Consider the following 17072-nt stretch of genomic DNA (forward strand, 5'->3'; position numbering starts at 1 on the left):
ATTGTCCGAGGTCAAAAGCGAGCTAAAGGTAAACTACGTGCGTACACAGGAACGCGGGGGGAACGAGATCAGAAGAGCGTCTGGTCATCACAAGAACGTGAGGAACGCGACGATGCCCATCGCAGATGCCACGACAGCTCCACCGGCCATCGCCGCCGAAGATGCGCTGCCGTTGTCATTGCCGCTGCCGCCACCGCTGGAGCTCCCGCCGTTGCTCGACGTCTGGCTCGCGGGGAGAGCGGCGACAGCCTCGGTCGGCTGCGTGGCGATCTGCCCGTTGCCGACGAGGACCATCGTCCCGTTGCTCGGGATGCCGTTCACGACGGTGAACAGCAGCGCGGGGCCGGGCGTGAGCAGCGCCGGGTTCGGCGGGACCTGCGCGACGTGCAGGACGAACGAGCCGTCGGCGTTGACGCTGTACGTGCTGTTCAGCTGCAGATGGCGCTGGCCCATGTTGTACGCGTGCGTCGTGAACCCGCCGCGCGCGAGGACGACCGTCGTGTTCGCCGCGGCCGCGTTCGCGCCGCCCGCGTACGAGCCCTTGGCGACGGTGAGGTCGAACGCTTTGCCGCCGTACGTGAGCGTCGTGGGCGCGCCGGACACCGAGGGCCGCACGGAGGCGGAGAAGTAGGGCGGGTAGAAGATCTCGGCGGTGTATTGCGTCGGGTAGGGCACGCCGTCGGTCTGGACGTCGATGTTCGGGTTCGAGCCTGCGATGAGCACGGACGCGTCGGGCAGGAGGATTGCGGTCGAGTGGTACAGCCGCGCGATACTGCTCGAGCCGAGCCCGGCGGTGCTCCATCGCTGTCCAGCGGGCGCCTTGGGGTTGTAGATCGCGGGCTGGCCGACGGGGTCGGACGCGAGCGACTGGTAGAAGGGCATCTCGTCGAGCGTCTCGGTGTAGAGCGTGCGGTTGGCATAGCCGGCGGTGCCGTTGGCGCCTCCGTTGATCACGAGCATGGTGCCATCGGGGAGGGTGATAAACTGACCCATGGTGCGGCCTTGAGGAAGCGAGTCGTCCTGGACGTACTTGGGGGTGGAGCCGTCCTGAGGCTCAGGTGTGAGTTGCTGGCAGTCCTTGGAGGCGGGGTGTGTCCAGGTGTTGTAGTGAGGCCAGGAGTAGTTGCCGTAGTATTCATCGGGCATGTCGCTGCCGCCGCAAAAGAGGATAGTAGGCGTCCAGTTGTTCTCGGGGGTAAGAGGCATCATCGCAGCAGCTCCAGAAGCGGGGTATACGCGGACGACGTTGTTGGGCATGTCAGGGAGGGGCGTCTCCTCGTTGGTCTCGTAATCCCAGAGGGCTGTGGTAATGTCAGTCAAAAACTATATACAGTTTGAAAGGAAGACAGCTTACTGGTTGAGTGGTTGGCCTGGAGGAGCATCTTCCCGGAAGGCATCAAATACGAGTGAGCATACGAGTTCAATCCCGACGTCTTGACCATGAAATCCAAAACCTGCGGCGTCTGCCCGTTGCTTGGATAGAACTCGTACGTCGGCTCCGCGCCTCCGCCCTCGTAAGCCGGATCATCGTTGGGCGTGTTCCTGTTGACGTATCCGCCGCTCGTGAAGCCGCCGATCATGGCGACCGTGCCGTTGGGGAGCGCCTCGGCCGCGGAGTACCACCGCATCTTCTGCATGGAGAGCACGGACGGGTTGTCGTACCACTGGCAGTTGGTACTGGAGAAGTCATCGCTGCTTGTGCACGGGTTGATGACGCGGATGGCCTTGCGGCCGTCGTAGGCGCCGTATGCGGTGTCGTGGATACCACCGTCGGTGCTGGTTGCGCCGCCGACGCCGACAGCGCTGTTTCCGCCGAAGGTGACGAAAGAGCCATTGGGGAGGTGCATGCCGGAAGCACAGAAGGAGTTGGTGTAGATCTCCATGAGCTCGGTCTGGTGCGTGTTGATGTCCCTGTGGAGCGCAACCGTTTGTCCAGCTGTTCTGCTACACCAGGTATATGAACAAATGCTCACCATACCGAGGCCCAGGCGGGGTGGCCGTTGATTTGAGCGGCGTTGCCCTCAGACTTGTCGAGGATGTACACCTTCTCCTCGTTCCCGAGGAACATCTACCGCTCCCCAGTCAACATCGGACGTTCACTGCTGCGGTGTGCATGAGAGACGTACCATCATAGCGCTGACCTGCGTACTACCAGCCTCCACAAACGACCCCGCCTTCTGCGCGAGCGCAGGCGCCGTCGCGCTGAGCGCGATCAAAAGTTTACCAAGCATCACCAGTCAAAAGCAAAGGGAGAAGACCCGGGTGGGCAGGTGTCGAAGAGTAGCGCTTGGAGTAAAAAGAGAGGAAGGTGGGTGAACAGAACGGCCTGCACCTCAGTATAAAGCCAATATATATCCGCGTCGGAAGCGGGTGGGGCACAAGAAAAACGAGAGATTAATATCAGGATGGCAGCACCCGGGCTGTGCATAACGGACGGGTTAAGTACCCCGTCCCCGCAGGTCCGCACCTGCCTGGCCGAGCCTGACTGCCACTAGGACCGAGAGGTATCAAGCGGGCCAAGATCATACCGCACTAGAGCTGCGCGCGGCGTGCAAGGATGCAGCCTGGAAGGTGTGACCCCTGGCGACCCAAAAGGTACCGCATGGTGTGACGGAGAAGAACTTGAACAACGCTAGGAGGTGTGTCGCTTCGAGACCAAGATCCTCCAAGATCACAGCCATCTGCACCATGAAGGCGGCTCGGCGCCAACCGGGACTAGCATTTACACGTCGAGAAGAACTTCACACTTCGCCATGAGGCCGCGGATCGAGGCTGTGCAAGAAACTCGCGAGACTATTTTATTCGAGCAAAGAGTACCATAAGCTCAGCATCCCAAGTCTCCCAAGTTTCAAGCGAACAGAGGTCTGAGCAGGGTCTGAGCAGAAGAACGTCTAAGCGGCTGTGGAGTCAGTTTGATGCTGTCTGACAGTCGTCACGTCTAAGCACTTGGCAGACGGAAAGAAACGATCACCACGTGGGAAAAAAATACAACAATCCTGCTCAAAAGCTTAATCCCTTCTTCCGAATCTTCGGCGAACAAGTTCCACGTCAATCAAAGGCCAGTTTTGAGAAATCTCATGATGGCCGCTGCTAATTCCGAAAAAAAAAAAAAAAAGATGAAACTGTCTAGAGGCTTTATTCATAAAAAGACATACCTCCTCTCCATGCGTAATCCCCAAGCTCCCATTGGACGCTCCGTTGGCGCCCGCAGGCACGGAACTTTGAGCGTCTTCCTTGCATTTCTACACGCCTCGAACTTCCGAACTATGAATTTGTAGTGCGAGACTCGAATTTGTAGTAAACCCTCGGCATCTACAGCAACATATGTATACCGCTCAAAGTTGACCCGTCGCGGCGATCAGCGCTTTGCACTCAGTTTCAACGTTCAACGTTCAACATGCGCTGATCGTACTACATCTGAGAAGTGCATGTGTGCAGTCCCGAGAAACGACAACACTGAGAGATCCAGACCATCTGCATATTCCGCACGCGAATTTATAGCACATGATAGATATGGCCTTCAGGATTGCTAAGACGACCCCGTTCTCGTTGAATGTTGAACCGCAACGGTTGAATCGCCACGCAGCGGTACCGGCGTTCCTAGGGCCTGGCCCAGCCCCAGTCCAGAGCTCACCCGCACCTGCGAAGTGTACAAACGCTATCGAGATTCGAGATCCATCGACATCTCCAAGTTTGGGGCTCCGGGGGCGATAGGAACGCACAGAGCCTGCACAAGCCGACTGCGAACGGACGGATCACTCAGTGGTACACAGCACAGAGAGCGCTCAGAACACAAGCACGAGAGCAAGAACAGCGCCTCCCATCATTAATCTCAAAAAACCAACAAGATATAATCTACCGTATGCGATGTCTACTTTTGCCCTTCCAAAAGCGTGGCCGCATCTCAGACCTGCCCCGCGGGCCCAGGCGCCGCGCCCGACGTGTTGACCGCGGTCTCGACGGGCTTCATCGCGGGGAACAGGAGCACTTCCTTGATGTTCTGCGAGTCCGTCAGGAACATGACCAGCCGGTCGATGCCGATGCCCCAGCCGCCTGTGGGTGGCAGGCCGTGCTCGAGGCTACACGCGGAGGCAGCACACACGGCATCAGTCAAACCATCAGGTATATAGGGAAAAGGGGCACGCACGCATCCACGAACGTCTCGTCGATCCCCTGCGCCTCGTCGTCGCCCTGTTCCTTCTGGTGCATCTGGATATCGCAAACAGCGGGGTATAAGTGACAAGGTCCACATTTATCCCAGCTTCTGAGTACGCACCTGCTCCTCAAAGCGCAGCCGCTGCTCAAACGGATCGTTCAACTCGGTGTAAGCGTTGCAGAACTCCTTTCCGCACATGAAGCCCTCGAAGCGCTCGCACAACCCGGGCCGCGAGCGATGCCACTTAGCGAGGGGCGACATGACCTGCGGGTGGCCGACTGAATAAAGACGTGAGTTCAGTCGAATGCCGGGATGCAACTAAGCACGAAGGTTGCTTACCGATGAAAGCGGGGGAGATGCAAAGAGGCTCAATGTATTCTCCGACGAGCTGCAGGTGTATGACGCGGATCAGCGCGTTGTCACGCTGAACTGAGACCAGACAAAAAAGAATGCACCTTATCAAGCAACCGCGCGTTCGTCCGGGGCTCACTACAATCCACGTTGTGCTAGCGACAGATCGTGTCAGCCCGAGAATACGGCTAGATCCATGATGGCAGCCTACCTTGGTACACAGTGCGCGCAAGAACTTGTTCGCCTCGTCCGTATGGAGCGTCTCGCCAGGCGGGAACTTGACACCCAGCTTCTCCTCGAGCGTGCCGATCATATCGTACCGCTTCCAAGGCGTCTTGAAGTCCATCTCGTACACCTTACTACTCTCCTTGCCCTCGGGGTGGTACGTCAGCGTCGTCTTGCCGCCCGTGAGGTACTTGACCATGCCCTCGACCAGGCTCTCCGTGAGGTCCATCAGATCGTACATGTCCGCGTACGCCATGTAGAACTCGCAGATCGTGAACTCGGGGTTGTGCGTCAAGTCGATGCCCTCATTGCGGAACACGCGTCCAATCTCGTACACGCGGTCGAGCCCACCGACGACGAGCTGCTTGAGGTAGAGCTCGGGCGCGATGCGGAGGTACAGGTCCAAATCGAGATCGTTATGGTGCGTCACGAACGGCTTCGCCGTCGCGCCTCCAGCGATCATGCTCGTCATGGGCGTCTCGACCTCGAGGAAGCCGAGGTTGTCGAGGAAGCGCCGAACGTAGTTGATCACGCGCGAGCGGGTGATGAAGATGCGCCGTGTGTCCTCTGAGATGATGAGGTCGAGGTAGCGCTTGCGGTAGCGGGTTTCTTGGTCCTTGAGCCCGAAGTGACCCGAGGGCAGCTGGTGCAGGTTGGGGGAGAGGAGGATCATCTGGGAAGGTGAGATGGAGAGCTCGCCCTTTTGGCTGCGCGAGGGGGAGCCGACGACGCCGACGATGTCGCCGCGGCGGAAGAGGTCGTGTGTTGAGACGAACTCGTCCTGGTTCTCGGCATCCCTAGAAAGTCGCGCATATAAGTTAGTACAAGAGCGGAGAAAAAGAGCATTTGCTAAGACGCACTTCAGGTTAGCGAGAATCTGCAACTTTGTCCCCTCTCCGTGAAGGTCATAGAAGCGAAGCTTCTGACCACTCTGGCGAACATTGTGGATGCGTCCCGCGAGCTGCACCTTGACGTCCTCGAGCTTCTTGCCGTTCTGAATCTTGCCTTCGACACCGTACGTCTCAATGAACTTGGTGATAGACATGGTGACATCGAACTTGTGGGGATAGGGATTTGGCGACTGAGTCTCGCGCAGCTTCTGGATAGTCCGCGACCGAAGCTCGAAGTATTGCTAGCATACCAGCGTCAGCACGCGCATACACGAAGCAAAACATTGGAATGGAGGTTGTATCCGACCAATTGACACGGTATGACTCACGTTGGGGTTGAGCTCATCCTCCTTCGGTCCTGCAGCGGCAGCGGGTGCATTGCCCTGCGGTTGGGCAGCAGCCTTCGCAGCCTTCTTGGCCTCACGTTCGCGGGCTGCTACGCGGCGCTTGAGCTCGCTATCGCGTGGAATGACTCATTAGACGCGTGCCAGCATGCTGTGAAAGAATGGAACTCACGTCTTGGAAATCATCTCGCCCGTGAGGGGGTCCTTGTGGGAGCCCGCGCTGGTGCCTTCTGTCGCCATTGTGCGTGTTGGTAGGAAGAGGAGTGGAGGTCGAGAGAGATGACCAGAGCGGTATCTGGCTGTGGGCCGAAGGGATCTAATCAGCGAGACGGGGACTCGCATCCAATCTTTTTATTTTGGAGTGCAATCGATTGGTTTCCTCATCGAGTCAAAGTCACGCTCCTTCCCCTTCTCATTATAGGCGCCTGTTGCCGCGGCCCACCAGCGGAGTTCTAATTAATTTCTCACGGGCTGCCAGGGCAACTCCGCTCTTGCGGTGCGGACTGCCTTATTACGCGCTGCTGCACTCTCCCTGTTGCCTGCCTGACACGAGACACGCCCGCATCGATCCACACCTTTCACACTCACCACATACACTTACGAATAGCAATTAGAACATCATGTCGTCCGACTACGAGTACTCCGATGACGAATATCTCTACGACGACGACGATGAAGACATGCTCAGCCCACAGGATGGTCAGTCCCGCATCCGCCCTTGTTCTTGTCTCCGATAAGTGGCTCATGCACGACGATCAACCTGACAGGCTCAGCAGCATCTTCCGACGACGACATGGCGATGGACACCTTTGGCGACGACTTCAAGGTGCCACCCCGCGAGAAGCGCAAGTCCTACGAGGTCGACCACGACTCGCTCTCACACGACGCCGTCAAGAAGCTCATGGCCGCCGATGTCGATCACATTGCCGGCATATTTGGCGTTGACGTACGTCTCTGTCTTTCTTTTCTTTCACTTCAACCTCGCCCTTGCCCTCTCCGCGCCTCGAGCGCGCTTACTCAGCATATGGATAAGCACTGACATGACGTCTGCGGGCGTTTCTTCCTTCAGGCTAACACGGCTGAGCTGCTCCTGCACCACCTCGCTTGGAACAAGGAGCGGCTGATCGAGAAGTACATGGATAACGCAAGCGCGGTGTCCGTCGCTGCCGGTATATCTCTCCCCTCACGGGCCTCCCCGTCCTCATCGGCCGCCCCGATTCGTTATCAGGGTTCCAGCACCCGCTCGTCCGCCGCCACCCGGCGCCCTGCGCGCCAGCAGACCCCAGGTGCGAGATCCCTCCCGCCGTCCTCTCCATCATCGAACGACGCCGTCCTCACACCCGCTCTAGCTAAACAGGAACGATTCGTGTGCCCGATCTGCTTCGACGACTCGCAAACCCGCTTCCTCTCCCTCTCGTGCGAGCACCAGTTCTGCGCCGAGTGCTGGAACGCCTACGTGACCGGTAAAATCCGCGAGGAGGGCGAGCACGCGATCCGGTGCATGGCCGAGGGCTGCGCGCTCGTCGCGCCGCGCACCTTTGTCCTGCGCGACGCTCTCCCGGCGCCCTCGGAGGACAAGGGCACGCGCGAGCGCTACGAGGAGCTGCAGCTGCGCCACTTTGTCGCGTCGACGGCGAGCCTCAAGTACTGCCCGTATCCGTCGTGCACGTATACCGTCTCGTGCCCCGCCGCGAGCACCAAGTCGAGCTTGATCTCGATGGTGCCGACGGTGACGTGCGGTGCGAACGCGACGCCGGCGCATAAGTTCTGCTTTGGGTGTGCGATCGAGAGCGATCATCGGCCGGTGATTTGTCCCGTGGCGCGGATGTGGCTGCAGAAGTGCGAGGACGACAGCGAGACGGCGAACTGGATCAAGAGCAACACGAAGGAGTGCAGCAAGTGCCAGAGCACGATCGAGAAGAACGGGGGGTGCAAGTGCGTCTTTCTTTGGTGTGTCGTGGTTAAGAGGTGGTGGCTGACTGTATGCGCGTTTAGTCACATGACGTGCAAAAAGTGCAAGCATGAGTTCTGCTGGGTGTGCATGGGCCCGTGGTCGGAACACGGCAGCGCGTGGTACTCGTGCAACAGATACGACGAGAAGGCGGGCGTCGATGCGCGCGACGCTCAATCCAAGAGCCGCGCCTCGCTGGAGCGCTATCTTCATGTATGTTTCAAGGCTTAAATTTCCTTTATGTCTGGCTAAACTGTGCCCAACTTCATGTAGTACTACAACCGGTGGGCGAACCACGAGCAGTCTGCGAAGCTGTCGGTGGAGCTGTACAGCAAGACGGAGAAGAAGATGGAGGAGATGCAGCTCACGTCGGAGCTGACGTGGATCGAGGTGCAGTTCATGCGCAAGGCCGTGGACGAGGTCGAGAAGTGCCGGATGACGCTCAAGTGGACGTATGCGATGGCGTATTATCTCGACAAGGGCAACGAGAAGGAGCTGTTCGAAGATAACCAGCGGTGCGTCCCCCCTCTCCCTTTTGCGTCTTTGCCTGTGTTTGCTTATACGTTGTATGTTGTGGTGGATAGGGACCTGGAGCGGGCGGTTGAAGATCTGTCGGAGCTGCTCGAGTCGCCGATCGACCCGGAGGCGATCTCGATGCTGCGGCAGAAGGTGACGGACCGGACGGTGTACGTGTCGAAGCGGAACGAGATCATGCTCGAGGACACGGCCACGGGCTTCCAGGAGGGGCGGTGGAAGTGGAACGTCCCCGTCGAGGGCTTCGACTAAGCGCACTCGTGCACGTACCTCGGGCGGCTTGGAACGCTCGAGATTGTGTGAGCGAGCTCGAACGGTGGTTTATTGATTCTGGTTGACTCGAGGGTTTTGTTCCTCGCTGGGCATGTCTCTTACGCATGACGACACGTTTTCTTTTCCTTTTCTATCCCTGCCACACGACACTATACGGACCCTCTCTGAATGTTTACAGCTTGTAATCTCTCCATCCTCCCCACCCCATTCCATTCTATTCCATCCATTCCGTTCCAACTCAAGTCAATAGTAGTGTATCCCTCCTGTCGCTGTGTCGCTATCCGCATTTCTGTAAACAATAAAGCAAGGTTTAAAGTTTGGAACTTGCGATGCATGCTTGTCGAGGACTGTTTGCAGGCACACCCGCTGTCAGCCAAGGACGTCTTGGGCCGACGGACCGGCGGCAGCGCCGGCTGGCCCTATGATGGACCTTCTATTTATGGGAGATGGGCCGTCGGAGGATGTGAGTGTTGAGGAGGATCGAGAGATGAGACCAACCATCGTTTTCGATTGCCCGGGAATGGGCTGCGCACTCTTGTGCTCAAAAGTCTCCGTCTTGATGCAACATCAGAATGCGCCTTTTCATTTCCCTGCCCCCCTGTTCGTCCGTTCCCTCTTGCGGCCATCGTCGCCGTCGTCACGAACGTTGAAACGCTGGCCTTTCGGACTCGGAGACGTTATTTTGGGCCGCATCAAGCATTCCCTGACGACGACGGACGTACCTCGCCTGCCCCTCTTCCGTCACTTTTGCGTTCAGTGTGTTCCGTGATTGGTTTCGATTCTGTTTTGCGCGCTTCGACCCTTCTCGTTCATTGTCCATTATTATTGCACACGGGTCTGCACTCCTAAGTGCGTCACTCATTCCATTCCTTTTCAAATTCGTGTGGTGGTGCTGTCTCAAACGCGGCTGGTCTGGTCTGGTTTCTGAGGTGCGTCGCGAATGTTGTGCTGCGGTCTGGTTCTGTATTCTGACGTCAAGGATGTGTTTTGTTCCCCTTCTTCTGCTCGTTCTTCTCTTCCGTGGGTCTGCCAGGTCGACTCCGCCCTCTTGTCCTCCCCTTTCACTTGACTCTTGACTTGACGCTTGTGACGACTCTTGACGAACCGGGCGTGGTAGGAGGTGGCCAGCATGCTCTACCTCACCTCGGACAACTTTCCTATCTGTAAGCTTCGCGTTTCCCTTGACTTTCTGCAGCGCTGACTGACGGTTGACATGGAACAGTCGTACCATTTGGTGTCATCGGGTGAGCACATGCTCCTCTCACTCTGTCGCTGATACACTCGGCGTGCATGCATGTACTGTACTGACGCGCCAACCCGCCAAGGTTCTACCGCTACCTATGGTACATCATCCGCATCATCGCCTCCTTCACCTACCAGCCCGTACCGCTCCCGGAGAACCCGACGTACGTCGCGTCGGAAGACGTCACCATCATCGTGCCGACCATCGACGCGGGCGACGAGTTCAAGGAGGCCGCGCACTCGTGGCTCAAGGGCAGCCCGAAAGAGATCCTCATCATCACCGAGGACAAGATGCGCGCTCCCCTCCAAGCGCTCGCGGACTCGGTCGACCCCGCCAAGATCCGCGTGCTCACCGTCCCGTTCGCGAACAAGCGGCTGCAGATGGCGCACGGCATCAAGCACGCGAACACGGACATCATCGTGTTCGCGGACGACGACGCGCTCTGGCCGCCGACGATGCTGCCCTACATTCTCGCGTGCTTCGAGGACCAGAAGGTCGGCGGCGTCGGCACGTCGCAGCGCGTGCAGCCGACCGGGAAGCGCATGACGGTGTGGGAGGTCCTCGCTGCGTTCCGCCTCACGATCCGCAACATCGAGATCGCGAGCTCGACGCACATCGACGGCGGGATTCCGTGTTTGTCGGGCCGCACGGCCGCGTACCGCACGGTCATTCTCAAGGACCCCGAGTTTATACATGGCTTCACGCATGATTATTGGCTGGGGAAGTATCAGCTCAACTCCGGGGACGACAAGTTCCTGACGAGGTGGATGGTCAGCCACGGGTGGAGCACGTACGTGCAGTGCTGCAAGGAGGCGGAGCTGCTGAGCACGATGAAGCCGAATTGGCGGTTTTTGAAGCAGGTGCTGAGGTGGACGCGGAATACGTGGCGTTCGGATCTGCGCTCGCTGTTCATGGAGAGGCATATCTGGACGGCGCATCCGTATGTTGCGTATACGATGGTGCGTGTTCTGGTCCACCCGGCTTATGGGCATTTGACTGACGATTGTGGGTGTAGGTCGACAAACTGTTTAACCCGTTTACGCTCCTCGTCGGCCCCTGCCTCGTCTCCTATCTCGTGTACAAGAGTACAGTTTCCGTTGCAGAAGGCGGATACCATCTCCCCTGGTGGTGAGCCACCCTTTTCCCTTTCGCATGCTCGATCGCAGGTTCTCAAGGAAGTCTAGGAATGTCATCGTCTCGTACTTTGTCTGGCTTATGGCCACACGAACAGCCAAACTCCTCCCGCACCTCTGGCACACACCCGAACACATCATATACGTACCCGCGTTCATCCTCTTCGGGTACTACTTCTCGATCATGAAAATATACGCGCTCCTCACGCTGCACGAAGTACGTTCCTCCCCTTCCATCACTCTCCTTGCTCTCTGGGCCTGGTCTGACCCTTGTCAAACAGACCGGCTGGGGCACCCGCGCAGGCATCGGCGACCCCACGCTCGCTACCGAAGCCGCCGCGCGCGCACCGTCAGACTCCCTAGGCAGCTCTCCGCCTCCCAGCGCCGGCTCGTCGTCGTCCTCCTCGGGGCCGCGCGCGTACACGAGCGCGCTCGAGAAGGGCGGCAGCCCGTATAATGCCGGCAACCCGTTCCATGGCGGCACCTCGTTCAACGCGCATGCGCCTGGCTTGAACATTCCCACGGCGCGCACGGCGTATCCTGACTCGGGGATGACGCCGAGTCCGTCGTCGGGCGCGGCGTTCTTCCCTGCGAATAGCAGCTCGAGTGAACATGGACATGGGAGTGGGAGTGGGAGTGGGTATGGGCACGGGCACCACCAGGGGCGTCCCGTCGAGCTGCGATCTATGCGGTAACTCTGGTTTCCCAACCGTGTTGTTTCTCGCGTTCCGTTTGATCCTCGACAATGACCTTGTCCCCGCTTGACATTGAAACTGTTCCTGCTGTGTTGTTCTTATTCTATGTATCGCCACGTGTGCTTGACTCTCTCCCTCTCGAATACCCCTGTCGCCTGGACCGACGCTAGTCTATACTGATACCATCCGCTTCTTTTCTGCGCTACCTCTCATTGATTCATCCCTCGCATGCGTCCCCCTTATCGCTTTCCATCTGCACCTGTACGCATGGTCCCGCCCCGTCCTCCTCTTTCCTATCACCCGCCTCGTTATATCTCCTTATCTCAGCCCACCCTGGCCACGCTTCCGTGGGCGTACCACCGACATTCTCTTGCGCGTCAGAAGATTTTCAGAGTAAATGTGTTTCCGCCACGTCATAATCGGATTATATATTGCATCGTTATCGCATGTTGTAGCTCTTTACACTCTGCTTGCCTGCCTGTCTATCTATCTATCTATCTATAGAGTATTTGACTCTCCCTCGGTTTCTTTCTCTCGAGCTTGCCTCAGACTTTTATATTGTATGATGGATGCAGTGTGTGTTGGTGTTGATTTGGTATTTGAGGGAATGTGATATATGGAGGATTCGATATTGACATGGGATGACAATAACGTGCAAAGTCGCACATGTAAGATCTATGTCGCCAGTGGAATATACTCGGAAGAAGACCGTTGGAATCCGGCCACGCAGTATGTGCTACCTATCCGATAACGCTGTCAACTATCAAGTGTCCAACCCTGTACGGTGCTTACTCGCATAGAGACGACGTCCATGCGATACTCGAGGATCCTCTCTAGGGCCTCTCTTTCATGGGGACTTGCGCACGGCCAACCTTGTTCGTGCCCCCGCATATACTACGGCACTATGCAGTATGCACGGGTGCATCCACAAGTGGAACGCCATATATATAGATTTTTCCCGTGCTCGCGCTGTAGATATTCGTGTCGATACCGCGATGTTCTTAAAGGATAATAGGAACCCCGAAGAAGAGCGGAAAGTCCACACGTGGAATGTTTGCAGCAAGCAAGCTATGGGTCTTATACTTATTTTGACTTCCAACGGTGCTTAGTACGCCGTCCGTTTGAATTCAGTTCTCTGTCGCCATCCACTACATATCACAATGAGTTGCCGCAGCAACTATTTCTGACATATCAGCATCAACATAGTCGACTTTCGAAGTTGAAGTTCAAACCTGCTTAATGATCGTGTGACAGGCGACTAATCCAGCGATATATATGGAGGAAAAGCTGAATACATCTGAATCTGGCAGAAACCCAACGCGCAATTTACTTGGACTAGTGTGCCCAGGACAGGTAATAACGAGGTCTTTGAACGAATTGAGACCTCGCGGGGCCGTAGTCGCCGAAGAGTACAGATATACCTCGCTCTTTTCCTATCGCCTCAACCTCAGCCTCATCCCGCCTAAAGATGAAAATGCACTCCGACATATCGATTCTAATGGTATGCCATCCAGTTGTGCACAGAGCCTGTAGAATCACCTCCTTGTCAGTCCTACCATCGATTGGAATGCTAAGGGTGATGCAAGGCAGCTGTACAGGTCCTAGCGACTTGCTCCTTTCACCGGTAGAGTCGTCTGCATTGTCATCGTTGTCCGAGGTGCCGTTGCCGCTATCTTGTTTTGAGCCGCCATTGTTACTGACCTCGGGGACTGGCTTCCGCGTCAGGACGCGGAGGCTGGCACCTTCACCGCGTACGATTAGACGTTGTAGTTTATCCATCCTGGCGACCGTGGCATCCACGGCCCATTCCTCTGACTTCGTACCAGCGGGGTCAATGCGGCAGTCATGAATGCAAAGATACTCTAGATAGGGTCCGCACTCGTCCAGCCACGCACGTAGCACGGCGTTGCTGATTGTTATGAAAGTGAGAGAGACACCTCGCAGAGAACGAGCCGAGTGTTGCAAGATGCTGTGGAGCGGAAATGACCCTAGCTTGAGATCCACAAGTTCAACGTCACTGAGGGAGCAATGCAGGGGCAGCGTGTCTTCCAATGCGCTCGTGTCGTCCGTTAGCAATCTTTTACATGTGAAATTCTTGAGAGACCGCAGTGGCCGAGCGAGTTTGAGAACGTCAGATAGTTTGTGCTTGTGGTACTCTTTTTTGTTAGAAAAGCGATGGTCGTTGTCGAAACGGAGTACCTGAAGGACACTGCAGTCCTTCAGTGGCTCATAGATAGCAGAAGGGTCCCCCCAGCACCATGCCCTAATTTCCACCAACGTGAGCCACTTTGCTGAGGCTTTCAGAATACTGATGGCAGCCCGAGCGTATGTTCCCGCGTGAATTCCAACACAGCGGCCAAGTTCCTGATGAATCTCCAAGTACTTGACGTATGATGCATAGGTTGGCTGTACGTCGAACAGGCTGGCAAGCTTCTCCATGCGTTCCGCGGTGAAATCCCAAGAGAAGACGATTCGAAGTGCATGTGGTAAAGCTGCGCAATGCCACGCATGGTTGACCATCCCGTACTGTATTACTTGCCGTCTCCATGGCAGATACGTCGAGACAAGGGTATTCCGAGGCTCGGTCTCGCCGATTATGGCGTCCAAGATCTCTATTGGCAGGGCAGGAGGCGAACGCCGTTCTGACGGGGGAGGGATGACGGTGTATAAGAAGGTTTCAAGTCCGCCTTCGCCATCAACGCGAAGCGGAAAATCACTCTGCAGGTAGACCGTCATTGATCTCGAAGCAAGAGTAAGAGGGTGATCGTATCGCCACACCAACTGCCTGCTGGAAAGGGGTGGCGACTCGGGATCAAGAATTGAAACCCTAGCAAGTAAGTCGTGTCGCGTGCTTATGTTCTCAACAAGAAGCGCCACTTTGCACATCGGTAGACCTGAGGCATCTCCAGGCGGCGGCGGATTCAAGTGGAGTTCTTGAGGTTGTGAAGTTAGGTCGCTCAAGAGCGCAAGACGAGTCTTCTGTTCCGCTTTGTACATGAACCGGTCGTCATTCTTGGGAGCCCAAACTTCCTAAAACGATATCTTCTCAGAACTGAACATCGTTGAGAAATGCGGTCACCAACGGGTATGGGTTTTTCGTCGTCGCAGTGACGGACATAACATTCCATCGTCTCTAAACTGACAGAAGTCGGGGTCCATACCTCCAGTGCGACACCCCCATAGTAGCTGAGCGTGCCCTCCTCGAAGACGACGCTCACTTTGAACAGGTGATTGTCCACAACTTCGCTGGGAGCTAGAAATCTGGTCTTTATAACTTCGCCTTGCGGACGTGGCTCGGGAATTGAAGGTGGAGGTATTTTGAAGGAGTCTTTGGAAAATTCTTCGGAAACCTGCATGACACTTTGTGTCTGAAACGAGAGTCTGCGGATGGAGGGGGTTGAAAGCAAACTGGAAAACGCGCGTGCGCGACGCGACACGTGTGACCCAGAGGCACAGCCATAACATGCCCCTATCTCGACGCTGCGCACAGATCGCCAACGCTCGCGACGGATGCCTTCTGCGATCCCTTCACAACCTTTACACCCGGCGTCCGTATAATTTTTGACCTAAAACATAAGGAAGTATGTCCCGCGCCCAACACGACGTGCCCTGGGATAATAGCCCCTGATCAGCCAAGTGCAGCCAAGTGGACCGTGGTCACGCGTCGATCTGGACCTGCGAGCCTATTGAAATATTGAAGCGGGACTCATCCGCAATATGAAGGTATGAGTTACAGCATTCTAGGGGTTTCTTAACCATTAATTGAAATGTTTTCTATGTGCAGTCACTTCAGTCACCCCATATCTCGGGCCTCTTAGGGATAATTCCTCCCACCAATTAATTGGGCCTGTGAGGGGGTTTGATGGTACAGTTATCTGGTAGGTAGGGTCTCTCTCCCCACATGTCCGGTACATGTGGGGTATGACACCAGTCATCTGACTTGTCAGTCGTCAAGATATCTTGGTAGCCTGGGCCCATCTGGCTCACTCGGTACTGGATATCTTGCCAGTGCCAAGTTTGTGACAGGTCACAGGGTGTCTGGGGTTGGTATAGCATAAAAAGGCCTTTATCCGAGCACTGTATGGGTAGTCTGGAAGCTTCATTTTAGCTTCTACACTGTTAGAGACTTGGGATAGCACCCGTTTGTTTGAGCTACAAGCATGATCAACATCAATAACCTTTGTGTAGAGCTGAAATATATGAACACAGACAGACATTTCTGATATTCTTCCAAGGTGATTTTCAGACACATACACTGATATATATATTGTTGGCAGGCCTCTCACTGATGCAATTGACAGAGAGTGGGTTTGTAGCTTTTATTTAACAAGTAATGTTCACACATGTATTACCATTGTGCCAAATATCTAGATCTTAGTGGTCACTTTGTATAAGTAATTGGCACACCATAATAGAACTGGAACACATCATGGGGGCTTGGATATCCTCAAATTGTTGTTGACAGACAACAATGTGCAGAACTTTATCATGTAAAATCTAGGGATAAAATCCAAGGTACAGCAGGTAGTGATAATAATTGTGATCACTCAATTACTGCAGTTGAACCTATGGAATACATTACTGTAACATATCTAGTTAGTTAAGTATGGATGCAATATACCATGATTTTATTGTGTTATATTAGTAAATATAGAAAACAGGGCACCAGACCCTGGATATCTGATACAGTAGATAAGGAGCAGCAGGATATCCTGGAGTCTACAGATGAACATCTAGTATGTATATCACCACTAAGATATCCAGGAAGTATAAAACAGAGGTATCCAGCTTGTTAATCTATAGCCCTAAATGCCTGCTGAGACATTATGTAGGTGCCCAATTGATTAAAAAAAATGAAGCTACTGGATTTCTGGTGTACAAGTCCTTGCATGAGTCAGAAATCCAGCCGTATCTTAATCAGCCAGCTGGATATCTGAATAGATGAATAGCCATCGGCCAGATATCCAAATTCCAACATATGTATCAACCAGACAAATGACTCAGCAAAAGCTACTGAGTCACATATCCAACTGACTCGTTCTTAGACAGCTGGACGTCTGGATAGGTGAATAGTCATCGGCCAGATATCCAAATTCCAACATATGTATCAACCAGACAAATGACTCTGCAAAAGCTATTGAGTCACATATCCAACTGACTCGTTCTTAGACAGCTGGACGTCTGGATAGGTGAATAGTCATCGGCCAGATATCCAAATTCCAACATATGTATCAACCAGACAAATGACTCTGCAAAAGCTATTGAGTCACATAATCC

General features: G+C 55.2%; 5 protein-coding genes across 5 annotated transcripts; 2 read left to right on the forward strand and 3 right to left on the reverse strand.

Annotated features, from left to right (window-relative positions):
• Nucleotides 1-87: 87 nt before the first annotated feature.
• CONPUDRAFT_89269 (uncharacterized protein) lies at nt 88-2231 on the reverse strand (the record flags this gene model as incomplete). Its single annotated transcript, XM_007769086.1, has 4 exons — nt 88-1301; nt 1355-1911; nt 1974-2068; nt 2127-2231. The coding sequence occupies 4 exons, from the start codon at nt 2229-2231 to the stop codon at nt 88-90; spliced, it is 1971 nt and encodes a 656-aa protein (XP_007767276.1).
• A 1584-nt stretch (nt 2232-3815) lies between these two features.
• On the reverse strand, nt 3816-6266 carry CONPUDRAFT_81338 (lysyl-tRNA synthetase). Its single transcript, XM_007768375.1, has 9 exons — nt 6139-6266; nt 5952-6078; nt 5593-5864; nt 4719-5529; nt 4612-4662; nt 4496-4544; nt 4277-4434; nt 4148-4209; nt 3816-4079 (listed from the first exon to the last, which is right to left on the reverse strand). The coding sequence occupies exons 1-9, from the start codon at nt 6204-6206 to the stop codon at nt 3905-3907; spliced, it is 1773 nt and encodes a 590-aa protein (XP_007766565.1). The 5' UTR covers nt 6207-6266; the 3' UTR covers nt 3816-3904.
• Nucleotides 6267-6507: 241 nt separating this feature from the next.
• On the forward strand, nt 6508-9027 carry CONPUDRAFT_102132 (RING-5 domain-containing protein). The gene is made up of 6 exons (XM_007768963.1): nt 6508-6665; nt 6734-6912; nt 7036-7901; nt 7962-8130; nt 8191-8432; nt 8502-9027. The coding sequence occupies exons 1-6, from the start codon at nt 6587-6589 to the stop codon at nt 8701-8703; spliced, it is 1737 nt and encodes a 578-aa protein (XP_007767153.1). The 5' UTR covers nt 6508-6586; the 3' UTR covers nt 8704-9027.
• Nucleotides 9028-9473: 446 nt separating this feature from the next.
• CONPUDRAFT_136419 (glycosyltransferase family 2 protein) lies at nt 9474-12353 on the forward strand. Its single transcript, XM_007768964.1, has 7 exons — nt 9474-9653; nt 9758-9887; nt 9947-9968; nt 10050-10926; nt 10983-11095; nt 11152-11317; nt 11382-12353. The coding sequence occupies exons 2-7, from the start codon at nt 9854-9856 to the stop codon at nt 11793-11795; spliced, it is 1626 nt and encodes a 541-aa protein (XP_007767154.1). The 5' UTR covers nt 9474-9653; nt 9758-9853; the 3' UTR covers nt 11796-12353.
• A 777-nt stretch (nt 12354-13130) lies between these two features.
• CONPUDRAFT_143292 (uncharacterized protein) lies at nt 13131-16012 on the reverse strand (the record flags this gene model as incomplete). The annotated part of the gene is made up of 4 exons (XM_007768965.1): nt 13131-14825; nt 14939-15176; nt 15284-15361; nt 15783-16012. 4 exons carry the CDS (start codon nt 16010-16012, stop codon nt 13131-13133), a joined length of 2241 nt encoding a protein of 746 aa, XP_007767155.1.
• Nucleotides 16013-17072: the final 1060 nt, after the last annotated feature.

The sequence above is a fragment of the Coniophora puteana genome, assembly GCF_000271625.1.
Source record: "Coniophora puteana RWD-64-598 SS2 unplaced genomic scaffold CONPUscaffold_4, whole genome shotgun sequence".
In the NCBI taxonomy this organism is placed as follows: domain Eukaryota; kingdom Fungi; phylum Basidiomycota; class Agaricomycetes; order Boletales; family Coniophoraceae; genus Coniophora; species Coniophora puteana.

Coding starts and splice junctions, on each gene's coding strand:
- CONPUDRAFT_81338 (XM_007768375.1), bottom strand. CDS start 6,206: ATGGCGACAGAAGGCACCAGCGCGGGCTCCCACAAGGACCCCCTCACG. Junction 5,530..5,592: donor CAGATTCTCGCTAACCTGAA/GTGCGTCTTAGC, acceptor GCGACTTTCTAG/GGATGCCGAGAACCAGGACG. Junction 4,545..4,611: donor ACGCGCGGTTGCTTGATAAG/GTGCATTCTTTT, acceptor ATACACCTGCAG/CTCGTCGGAGAATACATTGA.
- CONPUDRAFT_102132 (XM_007768963.1), top strand. CDS start 6,587: ATGTCGTCCGACTACGAGTACTCCGATGACGAATATCTCTACGACGAC. Junction 7,902..7,961: donor GAGAAGAACGGGGGGTGCAA/GTGCGTCTTTCT, acceptor ATGCGCGTTTAG/TCACATGACGTGCAAAAAGT. Junction 8,433..8,501: donor CTGTTCGAAGATAACCAGCG/GTGCGTCCCCCC, acceptor TGTGGTGGATAG/GGACCTGGAGCGGGCGGTTG.
- CONPUDRAFT_136419 (XM_007768964.1), top strand. CDS start 9,854: ATGCTCTACCTCACCTCGGACAACTTTCCTATCT. Junction 9,969..10,049: donor GTACCATTTGGTGTCATCGG/GTGAGCACATGC, acceptor CAACCCGCCAAG/GTTCTACCGCTACCTATGGT. Junction 11,318..11,381: donor CGCTCCTCACGCTGCACGAA/GTACGTTCCTCC, acceptor CTTGTCAAACAG/ACCGGCTGGGGCACCCGCGC.